At 30.8% G+C, this 18,537-nt stretch overlaps 1 protein-coding gene across 5 annotated transcripts in view; it reads right to left on the reverse strand.

The window, feature by feature from the left end:
- The window catches only part of LOC124370037 (glycerol-3-phosphate dehydrogenase [NAD(+)], cytoplasmic), a 73,312-nt gene that overhangs the window by 39,768 nt on the left and 15,007 nt on the right, over window positions 1-18,537 (reverse strand). For all 5 annotated transcript variants that reach the window (XM_046828345.1, XM_046828349.1, XM_046828347.1 and 2 more), the window contains exons 3-4: window positions 3,178-3,318; window positions 749-890 (exon numbers count right to left, since the gene is read on the reverse strand). In XM_046828345.1, the coding sequence (XP_046684301.1) occupies window positions 749-890; window positions 3,178-3,318 (283 nt within the window). The remainder of the gene's footprint in view (window positions 1-748; window positions 891-3,177; window positions 3,319-18,537) is intronic.

Here is an 18,537-nt window from a genome sequence, read left to right on the forward strand (position 1 = left end):
CACAAATAGAAAAAAAACCTTTTTATGTATTAAATGGTTGATGTTTTGTGTTTTTCCAAAAGGCTTGCCGCATTAATTGAGTTTTACTGAACAGATAAATACCAGATCAGATCACATGAGAGCACGATATCTTTTTATATTTGTAATACGAGTACACACGTATTTATTTACTTATAACAAATAGTAGATAGGGACAGAATGGCCTCTTTCTCACAAACATCGCTTTTTTTGTGAGGCAGAGAACAAGAACTGATCGTCATGAAATATAATTTTCACATTAAGTCAAATAAAGTCTGTTCTTTTTGATAGTTTTATTTTTAGGTCCCGCTAAGAAAAACTTTTCCATAAATAGTGGCCTCCGAATAATACCAAAGTATCGTAAGATGTAATAAAGTGATTTAAGTGCTTCATAAGTCATGGCTGCAAGAAGGCAAAGAAACACCAATAAATAATAGTATAGTTAAGCTATATAACTACTTTATAGTGGTCCATATTCCTGGAATACACTAATTACAGTGACTTTACTGTTTTTTCATGTAATTAAACATTTTGCCATGAACACTTTTCTAAAATGCGGTTAAATTTTGTAAATAATAAAAGTTATACTGGAAGATAATTCAGGAAGATTTAGGTCTGAGTACTGTTATCAATCGAAAAGACCAATTAGTTTTAGTTAACTGCCATAAATAACATATCATAATTAGTCAGTCAAATAAAATGATTAAAACACTAGGAAAATTATAATTACCAATGGTGGTTTCACAGAACTTCTCTTCTGCCACTTCATTGGCCAGGTTGGCACCCATCAGCACGGCCATCTGGATCTGGAGTCGTTTTGCGATGTTATGCGAGATCAGCTCGAGGCCACCGCCTTTTGCTGTGTCAAAACCCTGAACAAAAATTGTTTGTAAAAAATTAATAAGTATTATATGTGTAAACACTAAACAGTATGGTAATGTTATTCAAATTAATAATAAATGAATAATTAAAACAAAAACTTGTTATAATTTTATATAAAATGGGGTTTTATGTTATTAATCACTCGAATCTGTAATCAATTTGTGAAATTTTCTAGGCTTTGTATAGACTAGTGTTATTTTAACATCGTTGTGCAGTATTATAAAATAATTATGAATGTTCTGAAGTTCATATATTAGTTTATTTTTAGTGGCGATTAAAAATAAAAAAGCTTTTCAGAATTTAGCTACTGTAGACTATATTGGAAAGCTAGACTATATTTAGCTTTGTTTTCATTGGAATTCCGATTGTTTAAAACTTTCAACAGTGCTCTGGTATAATGTTTAAGTAAACAATTAGATGTTGAAAGCTTAATACAAATGTTATACAAGGTGATTTTTATTTTTGGTAAGTAATTTCTTTCCTCAAGTAATCTATTACATTTCATATCTTTATTTCACCCACAATAGTAATAATATCACAATGAATGCCTATTTCCTAAATCATAAAAAAATTATTATGAAATTACAATTCGTATGTTCATTTATTTGTGGAACAAGATTTTGTATTTTATTTTAATACTTAGTATATCAAATTGACTTTGTCTTTGCAAAATTTGTTTATGAAGGATCCAAAAATATCCCTTGCAGTAGTACTTAAAAGTTATGCTGAAATTGAGTGAGCTTCTGGAACTCTAAAGTTTCTACTGGAATATAAGTGATAGAAACTAACACCTGCTATCCAAACTATGAAACTATGGACAATAATGACGGTTCTCCAGAAAATGCTCACTGCAATAATATCAACACTATTAAAACCACTTATTTCATTTATTTGTTGAATAGTTATTTGCTAATACTTCATGAATCTTAGTAACAAATATTTAAATCAGTATAAGACTTTATAAAAAGATTTAAAAGTTTTGTGTATTAATACGCGAATTTTCCTGTTACTTGAGGCGTTTGTTCGGTTTCATTCATCTGTTTAATAAATAACACATAATTTTACAGACAGTATGTGAACATAATCATATCCCAATAGAAACATAAAGTGGCTTAAAGCAATACGGTAATACCGCCTATCATCGTACTGTTATTGTGTAGGCTTTAACAACTATTTCAGTTTCACAGGAAGCTCTAAGACTTCAAGAGTAACGACTCACTGTTCTAAGTATTTACAGCATATTGCTGTTCTGATTTAAATCACTAAGGGAATTTCATTTCACTATTTAAAACGTTTGAGACTATGTTTACCCCAACGGGTACGATGTACTCCATCGTTTGTGCGTGCGATGGAGTATACGTTGCTATGCATTTCACTATTTAAAACGTTTGAGACTATGTTTACCCCAACGGGTACGATGTACTCCATCGTTTGTGCGTGCGATGGAGTATACGTTGCTATGCATTTCACTATTTAAAACGTTTGAGACTATGTTTACCCCAACGGGTACGATGTACTCCATCGTTTGTGCGTGCGATGGAGTATACGTTGCTATGCATTTCACTATTTAAAACGTTTGAGACTATGTTTACCCCAACGGGTACGATGTACTCCATCGTTTGTGCGTGCGATGGAGTATACGTTGCTATGCATTTCACTATTTAAAACGTTTGAGACTATGTTTACCCCAACGGGTACGATGTACTCCATCGTTTGTGCGTGCGATGGAGTATACGTTGCTATGCATTTCACTATTTAAAACGTTTGAGACTATGTTTACCCCAACGGGTACGATGTACTCCATCGTTTGTGCGTGCGATGGAGTATACGTTGCTATGCATTTCACTATTTAAAACGTTTGAGACTATGTTTACCCCAACGGGTACGATGTACTCCATCGTTTGTGCGTGCGATGGAGTATACGTTGCTATGCATTTCCTTATTGCGTTTTTATTGCTTGCCTGTCTTGGTAGTTTGTTAAACGTTATCCCGCGCTTAAATAAATACCTTGGATACCCCGTAGGGCGCACAATTGCTTAATTTTTAAGGTAAATTAATTTTTTAGGTATTCCTTCGGATACACGGACAAACATTAAAAAAATATTTAAATAATTTTTTTGTGTGAAATTGCGAAGCCTACATACATTTCTAGTTATATTTAGACATTGTACGTTAATAAAATGATTACAGTATTTTGCCATTATTATTGAAAAATTCAACAGCAAATAGTAAAGTCTGGAAATAACCTGTTGCCATGAACATGTTAAAAGAACATACCTTGATCAATGATAGACCAAAAGCAGTGGGCTTGATTTTGCCCTCGATGGCTGTGCAGATGTGGCCTATGAACTGGTGGGGCACCACAAAAATGAGGATGTCTGCGTCCTTCACCGCCTCCGCTGGGTCAGGCACGGCAATCTGCAAACAATTGTGTTCTTGAACATAATGCTTATAAACATGAACAGGATAAAAGTACAAAAATATCACGATTGGAGAAAGACAAAGCAAAATAAAAAGACAGTGACAAAAAAGCACAAAACTAATGGTCATTCAATATAAGACACATTAAATAAATGGTTAAGGTAAACAATATATTACCCTAACATTGCTACTTTGTAAAGTAATACACTTGTATGTCATGATAACTAAAAACTATCAACAATAGTTGTGAAAGTTAGGCTGAAAATAAGTTTGAACAAATTTAACACTCAGCAGGCACGAACCTTTAATCTTTGTTTAAAGGGGACAATATATAATTTGAAAGGATAACAGGATTTTGGACATTTGCCCTCATTACATGTTACAAAAACAAACAAAAACACCCCGATTTGTGGATGGCAATCCACCCTTTTTCTTCAGGTGTCAAATAAACTGGCTGTTTGCAAAGCTCAAATGTGTTAAGTTTATAAACTTGAACACCAATACGAGTGATTAAAACTGGATATAATTAATTAAAGTGCAAGTGAAGTGATACAATCAACAAGTAGCTAAACGCATTTGGGCTGTAAAACTTTCAAAGTGAATTGATTAATTAAAATATGACCTAAAATAGTTTTATTTGTTAAACATTCCTTATTTAAAGTTTTTATAAAAATTTAGTACGGTCTAATACAAAATTTGGAACAATAAATTAAAAGCAATAGATTAAAAATTATATTTGGGTAGAAAATGACTATTTGTTTGGTTTAGAAAAGCATTAGTTATATAACAGAAAGGTTCTACACATGCGCCAAATGTCATAGTATCAAAATTCGTGTGATCTCTATTAAGGTTTCATTTGCCTTTTTTTTTGGTGCAGTAATTTCAGAAAGCATATGATGGACTCTTAAAGTTGAAAATCCAATTGAAATTGTCATGTTTTTGACCCAACTTTTTTTAATATCTACTCACAAAGTATACCAATACGAGTGATTAAAACTGGATATAATTAATTAAAGTGCAAGTGAAGTGATACAATCAACAAGTAGCTAAACGCATTTGGGCTGTAAAACTTTCAAAGTGAATTGATTAATTAAAATATGACCTAAAATAGTTTTATTTGTTAAACATTCCTTATTTAAAGTTTTTATATAAAAATTTAGTACGGTCTAATACAAAATTTGGAACAATAAATTAAAAGCAATAGATTAAAAATTATATTTGGGTAGAAAATGACTATTTGTTTGGTTTAGAAAAGCATTAGTTATATAACAGAAAGGTTCTACACATGCGCCAAATGTCATAGTATCAAAATTCGTGTGATCTCTATTAAGGTTTCATTTGCCTTTTTTTTTTGGTGCAGTAATTTCAGAAAGCATATGATGGACTCTTAAAGTTGAAAATCCAATTGAAATTGTCATGTTTTTGACCCAACTTTTTTTAATATCTACTCACAAAGTATACCTCTATGCCAAATTGAGTCAAAAATGGTACGTCTGTTTTGTCACATACACATATATAGACAGGTGGTATTTGAAAAAAGGTATTACAAATACAAATATTCTTTAATTTCTAATACATGAAGTATTAAAATGGCTTTAGATAAGATGATATGTAGATTAAATAACAATATTTAAATTTGTCAAGTTGTTAAGTTTGTATCAGTAACAACTGTTATTTGAAAGTTCACATTTTGCCAAAGGAAAAAAAAACTTGCACTTCAGGTTTTTCATGTAGTTAAGTAGTGTAAACAATAAACCGATGCAGTGACAGAAACGTGAAACTCATTGGTTGCATTGTTGAGTTTCTACCGATTAAACCACCCCACCGTGGACCTTGGGACCTTGGAACCCAGTCGTCAACCACACACACATGATCAAGATAAGCCTACTGGTTTAAAATTAGCCCTCATTTCATAATATAATCCACCTCCGAGTTACATGACAGCATATCAGACAGCTTGTAAACACGTGGTCAAACAACAGGGTAATCTAGAGTGTTGTTGGGTCACTCATAAATGTGTGAGAGGCATGATAAGGTGGTGTGATATGAGTCAGGCCTGCTGATCCCAGGGCCTTATCACCAACTTGACTCTCAAAGGTCACTGATAATAATACTTACTCAACACTTTTATTTTTTTAATATGCCAGACTATCTTTACAATTCGCTTTTTAACTAATTTGGTATTTCTAAGTAAAGAAGGATTGAAATAATCTTTTAATCAGATGGACTGAAACTGTAATAACAGTTTATTTTGAATAATAGTGTAACATTACTTTTATCAGATAGTTTAAAACTTAAATGGAGTCATTGTTTTAACAGTTTTGTCGATATGATACTTTTTACAACACTACCTACTTTGTTTTTCAGTCTTTCAAATCAAAATATCAAATTTTCTTCATAGTTTCCATACATTAGTAAAATTCTTATTCTGTCACCTTTGTGTCATGTGCTATATAGAAAGAAGACCAGAAATCATAATGAGCAATTCAACTCAGTATGCTCTAATTTATACATAGCAAAAACAGTATTACCAATAAAATAGTTTAAAACACAAATTATGTACAATTATTATAAAAACTGAAAAAATATTGATGAATTTGCAACATTGGTTTTTTTTTAATTGTAATAATCTGATTTTTTAATAAATTTTTTTTTAAATCCCGAAAGACATAAATTTTACAATGAAGATTCAGGAGCCCTGCAGATGTGACACTTTCACAACCTATTTGTCACCTTGATGCTATTTCTGATTCTGTTCAATGCCAGCTGAGTAGATCTCTCTCTAATTCTAGGTCTCAACTGTTCTCACATTCAGCAGATCTTGCCAATCAAGCCCTTAGACCCTGCCAACCTTATCTGCAAAGGCTAAACTGAACTGGATTAATTTTAGCCATTCAGATAAAGTTCCTTCTCAAGATCTAAATTTGGTCATTGTTACACAAGTGAACTGAATTGGATTAATTTTAGCCATTGAGATAAAGTTCCTTCTCAAGATCTAAATTTGGTCATCGTTACACAAGTAAACTGAATTGGATTAATTTTAGCCATTGAGATAAAGTTCCTTCTCAAGATCTAAATTTGGTCATCGTTACACAAGTAAACTGAATTGGATTAATTTTAGCCATTCAGATAAAGTTCATTCTCAAGATCTAAATTTGGTCATCGTTACACAAGTAAACAGAATTGGATTAATTTTAGCCATTGAGATAAAGTTCCTTCTCAAGATCTAAATTTGGTCATCGTTACACAAGTAAACTGAACTGGATTAATTTTAGCCATTCAGATAAAGTTCCTTCTCAAGATCTAAATTTGGTCATCGTTACACAAGTAAACTGAATTGGATTAATTTTAGCCATTCAGATAAAGTTCCTTCTCAAGATCTAAATTTGGTCATCGTTACACAAGTAAACTGAATTGGATTAATTTTAGCCATTGAGATAAAGTTCCTTCTCAAGATCTAAATTTGGTCATCGTTACACAAGTGAACTGAATTAATGTTTTGGCTTTTGTAGAGAAGACATATGGCATAATTCTATCTAGGAGACTGGGTTATCTAAGTATACAAGAATACAAATAAAACTTGTGAAATTCTTTGTTTAAAGTTTTTCTATGGATGATTTTAAAGGATAGTAGGATTTCGGCAATTTGCAACTTTTTGTAACATATTACGTGAAATGTTACACTTGTACTTTATAACTATTGTTATAAAGTGAACAAAAAATTAAATACAAAATTATACTTGTAATTAAAAAGATATGCAGATAAATTATTGCTGTAATAGTGATAAAGCCTGATTTACAGAAAGGAAGGAAGATATTTCACTGTCTGTACTGAATCAAATCAAATCAAATTCTTTTATTGTCGTAGACATTGTACATGCATAGACATTGTCAATAAAGCCGAAATACTACTCTTTGTCACAATAATTAGAGACAAATTATAGTTTGAGTTAACTTAAAATATACTGAACCAGTTACAAATTACAAATTATGCCTCTCCAGTTGGATCAATATCGTAAATAAACTATTAAATAATCAACAAACTATTTACAATAACATATATAATAACAAAAAATATAAACATATGGTTAAAATCGAAGGTAACAATAACAGGACAAAAATTACATTAAAAAGTTGTGTCAGAAAGCTCTAGGAATTCATTAAAACCATAAAAGGGATTTTTTAAAAGCCAATAATTTAATTTTTTTTAGGAATACCTGTTGCGGGTATTTATTTATATTGGAAACTAATTTATTGTACACTTTCTTACACATTACAAACATGACTTTTTAAAAAACTTACTTAAACGACAGTGCTGAAAACTAATTTTTATTTTTATTGCGGGTATTGAATGAGTGTATATTTTCATTTAGGACCATGTCAGGTAGTTTTTTTAAGGAAATAGACAGCCAGTTCAAATATGTAAAGGTTAATTACTGTATTTATTTCTAATCTTTTAAAAATAGGCTTACAATGATCAGATGGATTTGAACCGTCAATTATTCTAATTGACTTTCTTTTGCAATTTAAAAATTTCTATAATTCTTGAAGAGTTGCCCCACACAAGTAAGCAATACTTAATTATTGATTGGAAAAAAGCAAAGTAAGCCATTCTAATATATTCAGATGTTACACAATTTTTCAATCGTCCCAACAAATATACAACTCTAGATAGCCTAGTTTTGATATAGTCTATATGAGTACTCCATGTAAGCCGATGATCAACACTTATACCTAAAAAACTTAGTACTAGTAACTGTTTCCATTTCCACTAGTCCCTTCATCATACGGCCTTAAAGAAAAAATTATATTTTCAGTTTTATTTTTGTTTAATAGATAACCGTTAGCTCTAAACCAGTTTCCCGATTCTTCCATTGAGTTATTTACCAAATTTTTTAAGTCTAGGAGGCTACTGGAAACATTTACAAATGATGTATCATCAGCGTAAAGAAGAGTATTACTAGTAACATTGTGAGGTAAATCATTAATACTAATTAAAAATAACAAAGGTCCCAGGACAGATCCCTGGGGAACACCAAACCTCAAGTAAACTTCTTGTGACTGTTCACCAATCAATGCACACTACCTGCCTTCTATTCCTAAGATAAGACTCAAAGAGTCTCAGAGAGACACCCTGGAAGCCATAGAAATTCAACTTTGATAAAAGGTCTGAATGGTCAACACTGTCAAAGGCCTTACTCAGGTCACAAAAGGTGACCTGAGCAAAGGACCTTGCCTCAAAGGCCTGCAAGATTTGTGATACTAATTCTTCAATAGCATCCAGAGTACTCTTACCGCTCCTAAAAGCCAAACTGAAAGCTGGACAAAATATCATTTGTTTTCTAAAAAACAATATAACCTGGTTATAAATTATGACTTCAATCACTTTTGATTAGTACAGGTACAAGAGAAATAGGACGATAGCTTTCTGGTTTATCTTTGGGTCCCTTCTTAAAAACAGGAAAAAACTCTCTAGAAATTTTAAGCTCCTCCGGGAAAATCCCTTCTTGTAACATACTATTTACACAAATTGCTAAAGGAGTTGAAATGCTTGGAATTATTTGCTTCAAGAAATTATTTGACATGTTGTAAAAATCATTACTGTTAGAGTTACTGAGATGTTTAACAGCCTTTAATACATCATATGATGTAACAGTTTTTCCACTCAAACAAACACATATTATCAGGCCTATAACTAGGACGTCTTAAGCTTACATTTCTGACAAGATTTTCAGCCCCTATAACGGGCTGTGCAATATCTCTTTTGATTTTCTCTACAGCATCAATGCAAAAATTATTAAACATATTTGGTTCAATCAATGGTTTGCTTTCACTTGAAAGATTAAAATTTTTCTTAATTAAAGCCCAAGCTGTCTTACATTTATTTTTGCTACACTCTATGAACTTACTATTATGAGCAACTTTAGCAGCAGAAATCTTAAGTCTATACTCTTTTTTTTAAAACCAGCAGCTGACCTTTTTACTAATGTGCTTCCTGTGTTTTTAAAACAGATAGTCAAGAGACAACAATTTTTCCTTCATTGTAACTAGTTCAGGTGTGTACCAATTACAATTTGTTTTTCTGCTACTTGCTCTAGATTTTATGAGGTTTTAATTGTAAGAAAAAATTAACAATATCATTTAAAGTTGAGAAAAAATATTTAAACATTGTTGCTGCATTGCAAAAATATTGAGGAGAGAGGAGAAATACCAGTTGACTAGATTCAGTTTCTCTATTATATTATAAACACAGTGCTTGGTTAGCACCAATTGAAAAGCAAGTGGGTCACAATGACGCTGTTCTATTAATATTTAACCTCTTTAATAGCAGAATTGTTGATGGTGACAATCATTTCCTCAATTCAGTCCTAACATTAGTTATTAAAACTCTAAATGAGATAAAGGAAATTCTGCTTCAACAACCTGTGGAAATAAAAGAATGTGGTTTTATGCCAGTCAATGACTTTTCAGAAGTATATTGTTGTGGAACAGAGAAAATATTTGAAACAGCTACAACTTGGAGCATGCCAAAGTAATATATGAAAAGCTAAGTATATTATAAAACTCATCTAAAAAGCCATGCTTTTTACATGTTCAGACCCTCTAAGAAAACAATGTTGATTATGGGATTTCCATACTCCTGATAGCAAGCATTGTCACTCAAGAGGAGAGCTTCAAAGAAAGATATCACACAATGAGGTTTGACCATGTTTTCTGATGTTGGCTAGACCTCTGTATCCGTGCAACTTTCTTTATCAATAGGGTCTGTTGCACTTCCATAAAAAAAAATGCCTGTGTTGACTTGGGAATATCATCTGGGTCACAGCCAGTGTGAGAATTGAGTCATGAATTTGAAATGTCAATACAAAATACCAGAGTAATTCAATGCTAACGATCTTTTATCTTGTTCCCCTCATCAATGGGATAATTAATAAAGTGGCTCTATTTTGAACTTTTCGAACAATGGATAAAGTGCAGAGAAAATTATGTGTTGTGAGAGTATATCTGTCAAATATAATCTATCAGAACTCTATTGGCAGCCTCAATTTTCGAGTTAATCCTGAAATATTAAATATCAAAACTTGAAACGAAGGCACGTTAGCCATTTTATTTAAACTGCAAACGTTTCACTAAGTGGATATTTCAACTCCGAAATTTGAGGTTTTAGCCTATACCCCAGAAATAATTACTTCAAACAGACTTCATTATTGTTATTAAAGGTATATGAAGGGTATCAACCAAGGTCGTGCAATGAAGTGTTAATAGTTGAAATACGTTCTTATGGTTATAAAATGTATTTAGCCCTTTGGCTGTTTGCATTTTTTCATCAATCACCTATACAGTTACATATACTTAGTCAAATAGAAAATCAAAGTATGTTTTGTCGTGTGGAGAATTTAATTCTCTACAAATTCGTATATAGGTAAGGTAATTGGTCAAAAAAACTTACGTTACTGAACATTTATTGCACAATGATATATTGTTGTGAAACAGTTTTCGGCAAAAACATAAACAACGATAAATCGTTTTGAAACAGCCAAAGGGTTAACACTAAAATCTAAAAATCTCTAAACTTGAGAACAATAGTTCTGACAAAAGATTCGGTCCAGTAGCCTAAAGTCTAGGCACTGAAATATCAACAGAACACTGTAAAATTCAATTCAGCTAAGATACAAAGTCTGCACATAGATAATTTATATTCCTCCACATTTGACATCTTAAAATAAAATGACCGGCTGCATTGTGATTTGTGAACTTGAGAACAAAACTGATTTAAAAAGATTTTTCTTTTACAAAAAAAAAGGTTGCTGAGTCCACTGAAGGTGAGTCGGTCAAGCATAGGACAACTCCAAGGTGAAGGTCTACTTGGGGAGTAGCCAACCACAGAGTTGGCAGCTGGCAACAGTGCCTACCGTAAACTCTGATCCCGTTGCCCTCTCGCAGTCTCGTGGTTGCATCTATTTATAAACACCCATTATTTGAGTCATACACCAACATTTCCGACCTACACCGGCCTGTTCACATTTTACTAATCAATAGGTTCTTACACTTCCATCTCAAGTCACTTTCATTACTCCCTATATTGAGAAAAAATATATTTGCTGTGTTTTTAAATTTTCATGTAAGATAAACAATTTTATATACTGAATTTGTAACTTAACAATTCTGAAATTAATTAATTCAAATTGATATTTTCTTTCTTGTCTTATGCTTGTCATGATTTATACCAAAATATTGTAATAGATTTATGAAATATCCATATAAATGTATAATATTTTGTCAGACAATATCTCCAAAAGTTTATATTTTTGAAGTTTGATAATAATAAAAATAACAAACCATTTCAGAGTGCATCAAAATGGTATTGAGGATGAAACTTGGTCTTATCCCTTCAATTTTGAATTAAAAATTATCTCTTGAGAAAGAAATTTTATATTAAAATTATTAACAACCCATTGAATTAAACTTCTTACTCTCGCTGTTGCTGTAAATAAAATATCAATTTGAAAAAGATTAATTAAATAACTTTTTTGGACTCATCAGTTGAAATTTCAAAAACTTAAATTACTGGAACCAAATTATTTATAAAAGTAACAATAAAACAGTATTTGCATTATTCACTTAGTACGATCTATCAGCAAAGCAGATATTACAAATACTAAAAATCACAGTTACAAGGTTTGATCTTATAGACTGCTCTAGCTTGCTGAATATACAGAATTAACAGAAACTGAATATGCACTACTCTATGTTGTCCGACTCATGTGGAATTCGCTAATCGTGTGAAACCTCACACCATATCTTGCCTATACTCAGCCATTTTTACTGAACCTTCCCTTTTACGAACAGGAGAATGCCTCTGCCTCTCAAAAAAGTTACAAACCACTGTACAATTACTACTCACTAAAGTTAGCAGTAAGGAGAATAGAAAATGAAACTTTTTTGTTTTTCTGTGACGGTAATGATTCTTATGTCATTAAAATATACTTATTACAATTATTATTGTAAAATTGCAATACTACAGAAAATTACTGACTCCACTTGCAAGTATAGCAACCATCAGGGGTGTCTACTTCGTGTGTGAGTATACATACTTGAATAAAAACTGTTAGGGAATATTCTGTGGAACAGGAAATTGTTTTAACTCATTACTTTTCCTCAAATATAATATTTTAAAACTCATTTCCCTGAATATTTTCAACTTTTTCATATCAGCCCAATGTTGGACTGTTCAAAAAATTATATCAATGAAATGTATCAACTTAACCTCTGTACTTAGTACAATCCAGCCATTTCCTTGACACTGTACATAAACAAACTACAAGTTGGTTGGTATTTTCTTGTTAAACTGGCATCATAACTGCAAGTAATTAACCTACTTCTAGTTACAAACTAATGATATAGTTTCATGTAATATTTGAAAAGCAATTATTGTCTAAAACCGGTTTTTCACATTTAAAACAGAATAATTATAAGCTTTCACCTATAACTTGGAAACCAAAACATTGTTTTTATCTCAATAAAAAAAGGAGTAGATTCTTTTAAAAGGGTATATGGAAGAAAAAACAAGAGAGGAAGGCTACTTTACTCCAAAATCAATGTATATAAATAAATAAAGACTAACTAGGCATTCAGAAAAAGTTACACTTTTAATTTGTGTACATCACGTCAACAAATATAAAATGCATAAAACTTTATTTACCTATGTGTGTTTTTTAAATTGCGGAAAAAAATACAGGGGAACAACCACTCCTTACAGAAGGCTTTATTAATAATGATATTTTAAAACCCGATTACACAGTGAAAAAATAAGCTTGGAGAATATTTCAACATAGTAGCTCCTATTTTTTGACATATTGCAAGATATGTATGCAAGAGTATGCCCACCAGAATGAGGTGCCCGCTAATTAAAAATGTTCAAATACCAAAAACTCATTTTGTTATACATTATTTCATAATAATTATTTGTTTTTAGATGGATCAAATTCTAATTCTATAAAATAAAATTTGAATCTAGATGCATTAAAAATATTCATAAATACTATTTGACAGTTAAAAGGTAAACTTTAAAAATTATTAATATTGCAAGAAATTTACGCATAAAAACTGAGAACAAATACCCATTAAGAATATTAGAGTCCCAAAAAATATATAACAATCTGATATAACTTCTCAAAATTTTTATTGTGCAAAAAAAATATGTTACATTCATATTTCTCAATATTTCCTTTTTCTATTTATTACCATTAAAAATTAACAGTACAGAGATAGCTATGTTGATCACCCTACATAGAGCTTGATTTATATACCTAGATATGTGAGGATATTCTGTGATAGGATTATTTTTAAATGTTGCCAATGTATGTCTGCGAGACTAGAAAACCAAGATGATGATACACATTAAAGTATTACAACTTAGCTTCAAATATCCTGTTCTTTATTCCTTATGTGCAGACAGATCGACTGGAGAGGCAGTAGCTCAATAACGACGAGCAGTGGAATATTTGGAACAAGTTACAAATGATTGAGAGTCCTCATTCTCAATAGAACCCTGAGAAAGTCAAAGTTCAAGTGGACACAACTTTTTCATCGGCCTACAGTTCTTACATTTCGGTTAGATAATATCTGCTCAAGTAATGAAAAGATACTGAGCAACTACAGTGATGCTTTGGTTGTTTTACGGAGAAGCCAATAGATTTTTTACTTTGAATCAAGTATTTACTTTATTGGTAATGATTATACAGGACCAATTGATTTTTTACTGTCTATTTAAATGTTTGACAAATGATGACAAAACTTTCATCACAGCCGCAGTTAAAACTAAAGTTACTCATTCCTAGTTTTCCTTAAATAAAAAAAATTATATATTTTTATATTTCAAATGTTTATTACATTTATAATTCGAAAATATTAGACACAGCACATTTTTACATATCGTCATTTTGTTTAGTCATTCATTTAAAAATCAAGTACTTTAGGGAAATGGTATGTAATGGTTATCAATGCCCAAAAGTAAATATAATTGGGGTATCTATAAATTAAGTACCATAGAAGAGTGTAAAATGTATAGCACTTTTAACTATATTTTATAACTGTAATTCATGAATCAAGTTAACTAAATCAGAAGCCAAGCTAAATTAAACAAGTTTTTGGCAAACCGCCATCTTGATACAAGATGTCATCTTCCTTCTTTTTTAGCTCTCATGATACCCTTTAGTGAGGTGTTCCTTATTTAACACCTTGCATATGGTTTAGAAGTATTTTAAACAATTACTAAGATTATAAATTTATAGTACTCTTAATAGTTCTGTTTTTAACCATCTCATAAATATTACTGTTGCATCGTGAATGTCATTTAAAAAGCAGATTCAGGTGGCTTTCCCTCATCCTTAGGTGGCACGCAGCCAAGGCTGGATCCTACAATTATAAGGTTAACCTGCCTGCATCTTGTGGTTTGCCTTGACACTATTATTCCATTCTCTGATTGTTACTACAATTTTCAGTGTAATACAAAAGACCCTGTATTTAATTGAATCCCAAACAAATTGATAATCAGAAGTGCACATGGTTAAAAATATTATTATTATCAATTAATTCTTTTGTTTATTGCTAAACGAAATGAAATAAACACTTCTATGTTATTTAATTTCCTGAAATATATATATATATATTAATACAAAAATATTAGATATATATAACTTTTAATAAAAAACTGTATAAACAAAATTTTTTCATAAAATTGGCACTATATTTTGGTAAAATCCGTTTTCAGGTGCTTAAATTGTATAAAATAGTAAAAAAATAATATAAACATACATTGTTTATAGATAACGTGTTAATCAACATGTGATTTGGTAGAGATTAAAATATGGATATACAGTTGCCCCTGTCAATCGTACGTATTACGTTGTAATGTGCTGAGAGAGAAAACGTATATAATTATAGGCTCTGTCAGTGATAACATGATTGATGAGGCAACATAGTTTAAATTTCAAAGCACCTTCATGTAAGTTAGTACTGACCAAACTACTACAATGGCTGCTTGTGCAAAGCAACAAGCCTTATTTGAGTTTTCAGTGGTTCTTGGGTGACACAAACAAGCGGAATTAAACATGAACGTCCCAAGTTTTCATTCTAGTTTGAATCAATAATTTTAGTTGCAGCACGTTTATCACTTTCAGGGTCAAACAACAAAAGTTCAGTAATGTCTCCAGATAGCCTTCATTTCTTTCCCTGCCATTGACAGATTCATCTCACTTTCTCGGAACTCGATATCATTTCCTGTTACATTTCAAAAGGCTAAATCAAACTATGGGATACTTTCCTACATTTTATAGCTGTAATAAGTGAAATTTTCACATTAAAAGTTGTCTATTTACTAATTGTTTTTATTTGTAAATCAAGTAAGCTTATATGTTACTAATAACCTCAACACTCGATGAATGAAATAAAACATAGACCTGTTATAATTTTACCCATATAAAAAAAACGCTAAAAATCTACTTATATAAAAATTCATACGTTTATGACTTGGGGTACACTTTTACATAGCTAGCTCAAAAACAGTTTCAATTATTTAAGTGAAATTTCCAGAAAACTTTTAAAAATGTATGCAGAGTTGAAATATATATTAGCAACTTAAACTTAAATGCTTTTTGAAAGAAAATGTTCACAATTTGGAAAGAATTGGTAAGAAGTACTCAAAAGCAAAAGGTCAATCACAAAAAACTTAATATACTTGTAACTGTGATCTATGAATTTTGAAAAAGAAAAATCTCAGCGTGAGTTGCCAGTACGTGGAGTGTCTGCACCAGAAATTTAGAGTAACAATACTACCTACTGTCCATATACTGTAATATATCTTAAAATGTTATTTTGACATAACTAGAAAAGACGAGGATTAGGAAAATGTTCAAGCTTTTTTTTTAATAAAGAGCTTCATCAAATTTAACACACTCTGGATATAGACTTTTTTTGGGATAAACATGAATATATGGAAAATATTTAACTTTTGGAACATTTCAGCTTACGGTTGAACACTGATAAAAATAAATTTATGATGGTCTTACATTTTCATAATGATCAAAAGCAATCTAGTGTAACGAATTAAACCAAGGTCAGAGATTGTATTGTGACAGCATGCGTGATAATTACAACCATAAAACTACACAAGGTAAAGTGACATGGCAACTAACTTAAAAACTTATGAATAGCTAAGCTTGATAATTCTGATATCGTAATAAGTTTTTTAATATTTAGTTCTCATTTAATTTTTTTATATTCAAGTATCAATTTTTACAGCTATACAAGAACAAATAAAATGATATATGATAACTTCCACAAAGATTGATCAAAGATGGAATTACTGTATTGTGAACTTTCCCTCTTTCCCAGGGTTCTAAAGAAGCCATCAGCAGTAACTGTGTGTGTATGCGTGTTTTATTTATTTATACCTATTGCCAGCAGTGATCTATGTAGATACAGTTTACAGTTCCCACTCCAATCTGCTATTTTTAAATTTTTTACTATCTAACTAAGCTTATATGATGTATTTTTTTAATGTTTTACAGCTTAAAATGTAATAATGATTGCATTTGGGTTATATTATTTGTCAAACATTAAATATTTTTAGATACCATTTACTTTTTACGCTAAATAGACAAATGATTGAACCAAACTAGTTGTATTCTATTGAAGTTATTTTGACATTCATAAAAATCATAGTATGTTTGTCTGATATGACAACAAAGAATTTTGATTAGATTAAATTCCTGAAAACAACATTGCATTTTTGTCTGATATGACAACAAAGAATTATGATTAGATTAAATTCCTGATAAAATTCTTGGATCTGGTTTAAGCTGAGATTAAAAAGCTATATTTCTAACATATAAACCATATGATGTATTAAAATTAACCCAAAAACTATGTTGGTGGATTAAAATCAAAACCAGTTTGTTATTATTTGAGGCTTGTTTCACATGCTGAACAAATTTTATTGGGTAAAAAATGGCTTTTGCAGGTATAGAAGAAAGTACTGATGTTGTTTAAAAAAAATGGAATTCATATTTGTAGTAAACATATTATAAACCCAGTAAACAAAACATTATATGAAAATGTCCGTCAATATTATATCTGTACACATAAAGTAATCATATAAGAATCAGCTGTATTGAAATTAACAGACTAAAGATGAACAAATTTGTCACTGAGGTATAATTTATAAATATCTTGTTATAAAATTTTCCATGAAAAAAAATTTTAATAAAAAAAACTTTTAAATTTTTGACAAAAACAATTTTTTTAATGATTGACCCAATTATGATTAATATTTCCACTATTTACTATGCATATTTAATATGCAGGAATATATATATTAACTCCGTCTCACAAAAACTGCACATTTAAAAGTTCTAGAAGATTTAATTTCCATTTAAGGGGAGCAGCACTTCGCCCTATCTTCGTAATGTTAACATAGGTACACTTATCTCAAGAACTACTTGAGGTATCTTCATAATTCTTTTTTTCATTTAAAGAGGGCTTCTAGGGGAACACGTGGAACCAAAAAAAAAAATTTTTTTTGGCATATACCCTAAAAGTTATATATTTTTGTTTTAAACGCTTGTCAAAAACCTATATAAATATGTGTATATGTATGTATATAAATATTGAACTCAGTGAAATGTGATGTTTTTAGTGGTTCCACATATGTAAAAACAGTGCTACAAACATACAAAAAAAATTTCATATTCCTACCATTTGTAGTTTTTGAGAAACATGTACTTTTTGTATTGAAAACCGCAACTTTCGGAAAAACACAAAAAACGGAAAAAATACTGCTTTATTACCTTTTTCAGTGCATTCCAGGTGCATAGGTGGCTGATCTCCTTCCTGCTCCTCATATTCATCCTCCAGACTTCTTTTTAGTAAGTTTTTCTTCTGTCTAATTTTTTTCTCTATATCTTCTTGAGCTTTCTCTGCCTTCCAAATTCGCCGCCGCCGGTCAAGCTTTTTCATTGCTGTAATAAAATGCTGCCCTGGTGACACTCCTATTTCTTGAAATACTTTGCATTTGCCAATGTAGCCATCATTAAAAGCTGTAACAGCTTCATATATGCCAAATTTCAAAGTTTTAATCTCCACAAATGTTCTTTTAGGTATGTAGGTCCAAATGACATTGTTGAGGGACTCATTGGGATTTTGAGTTTTTCCCTTA

The sequence above is a fragment of the Homalodisca vitripennis genome, chromosome X (assembly GCF_021130785.1).
Source record: "Homalodisca vitripennis isolate AUS2020 chromosome X, UT_GWSS_2.1, whole genome shotgun sequence".
Lineage (NCBI taxonomy): Eukaryota > Metazoa > Arthropoda > Insecta > Hemiptera > Cicadellidae > Homalodisca > Homalodisca vitripennis.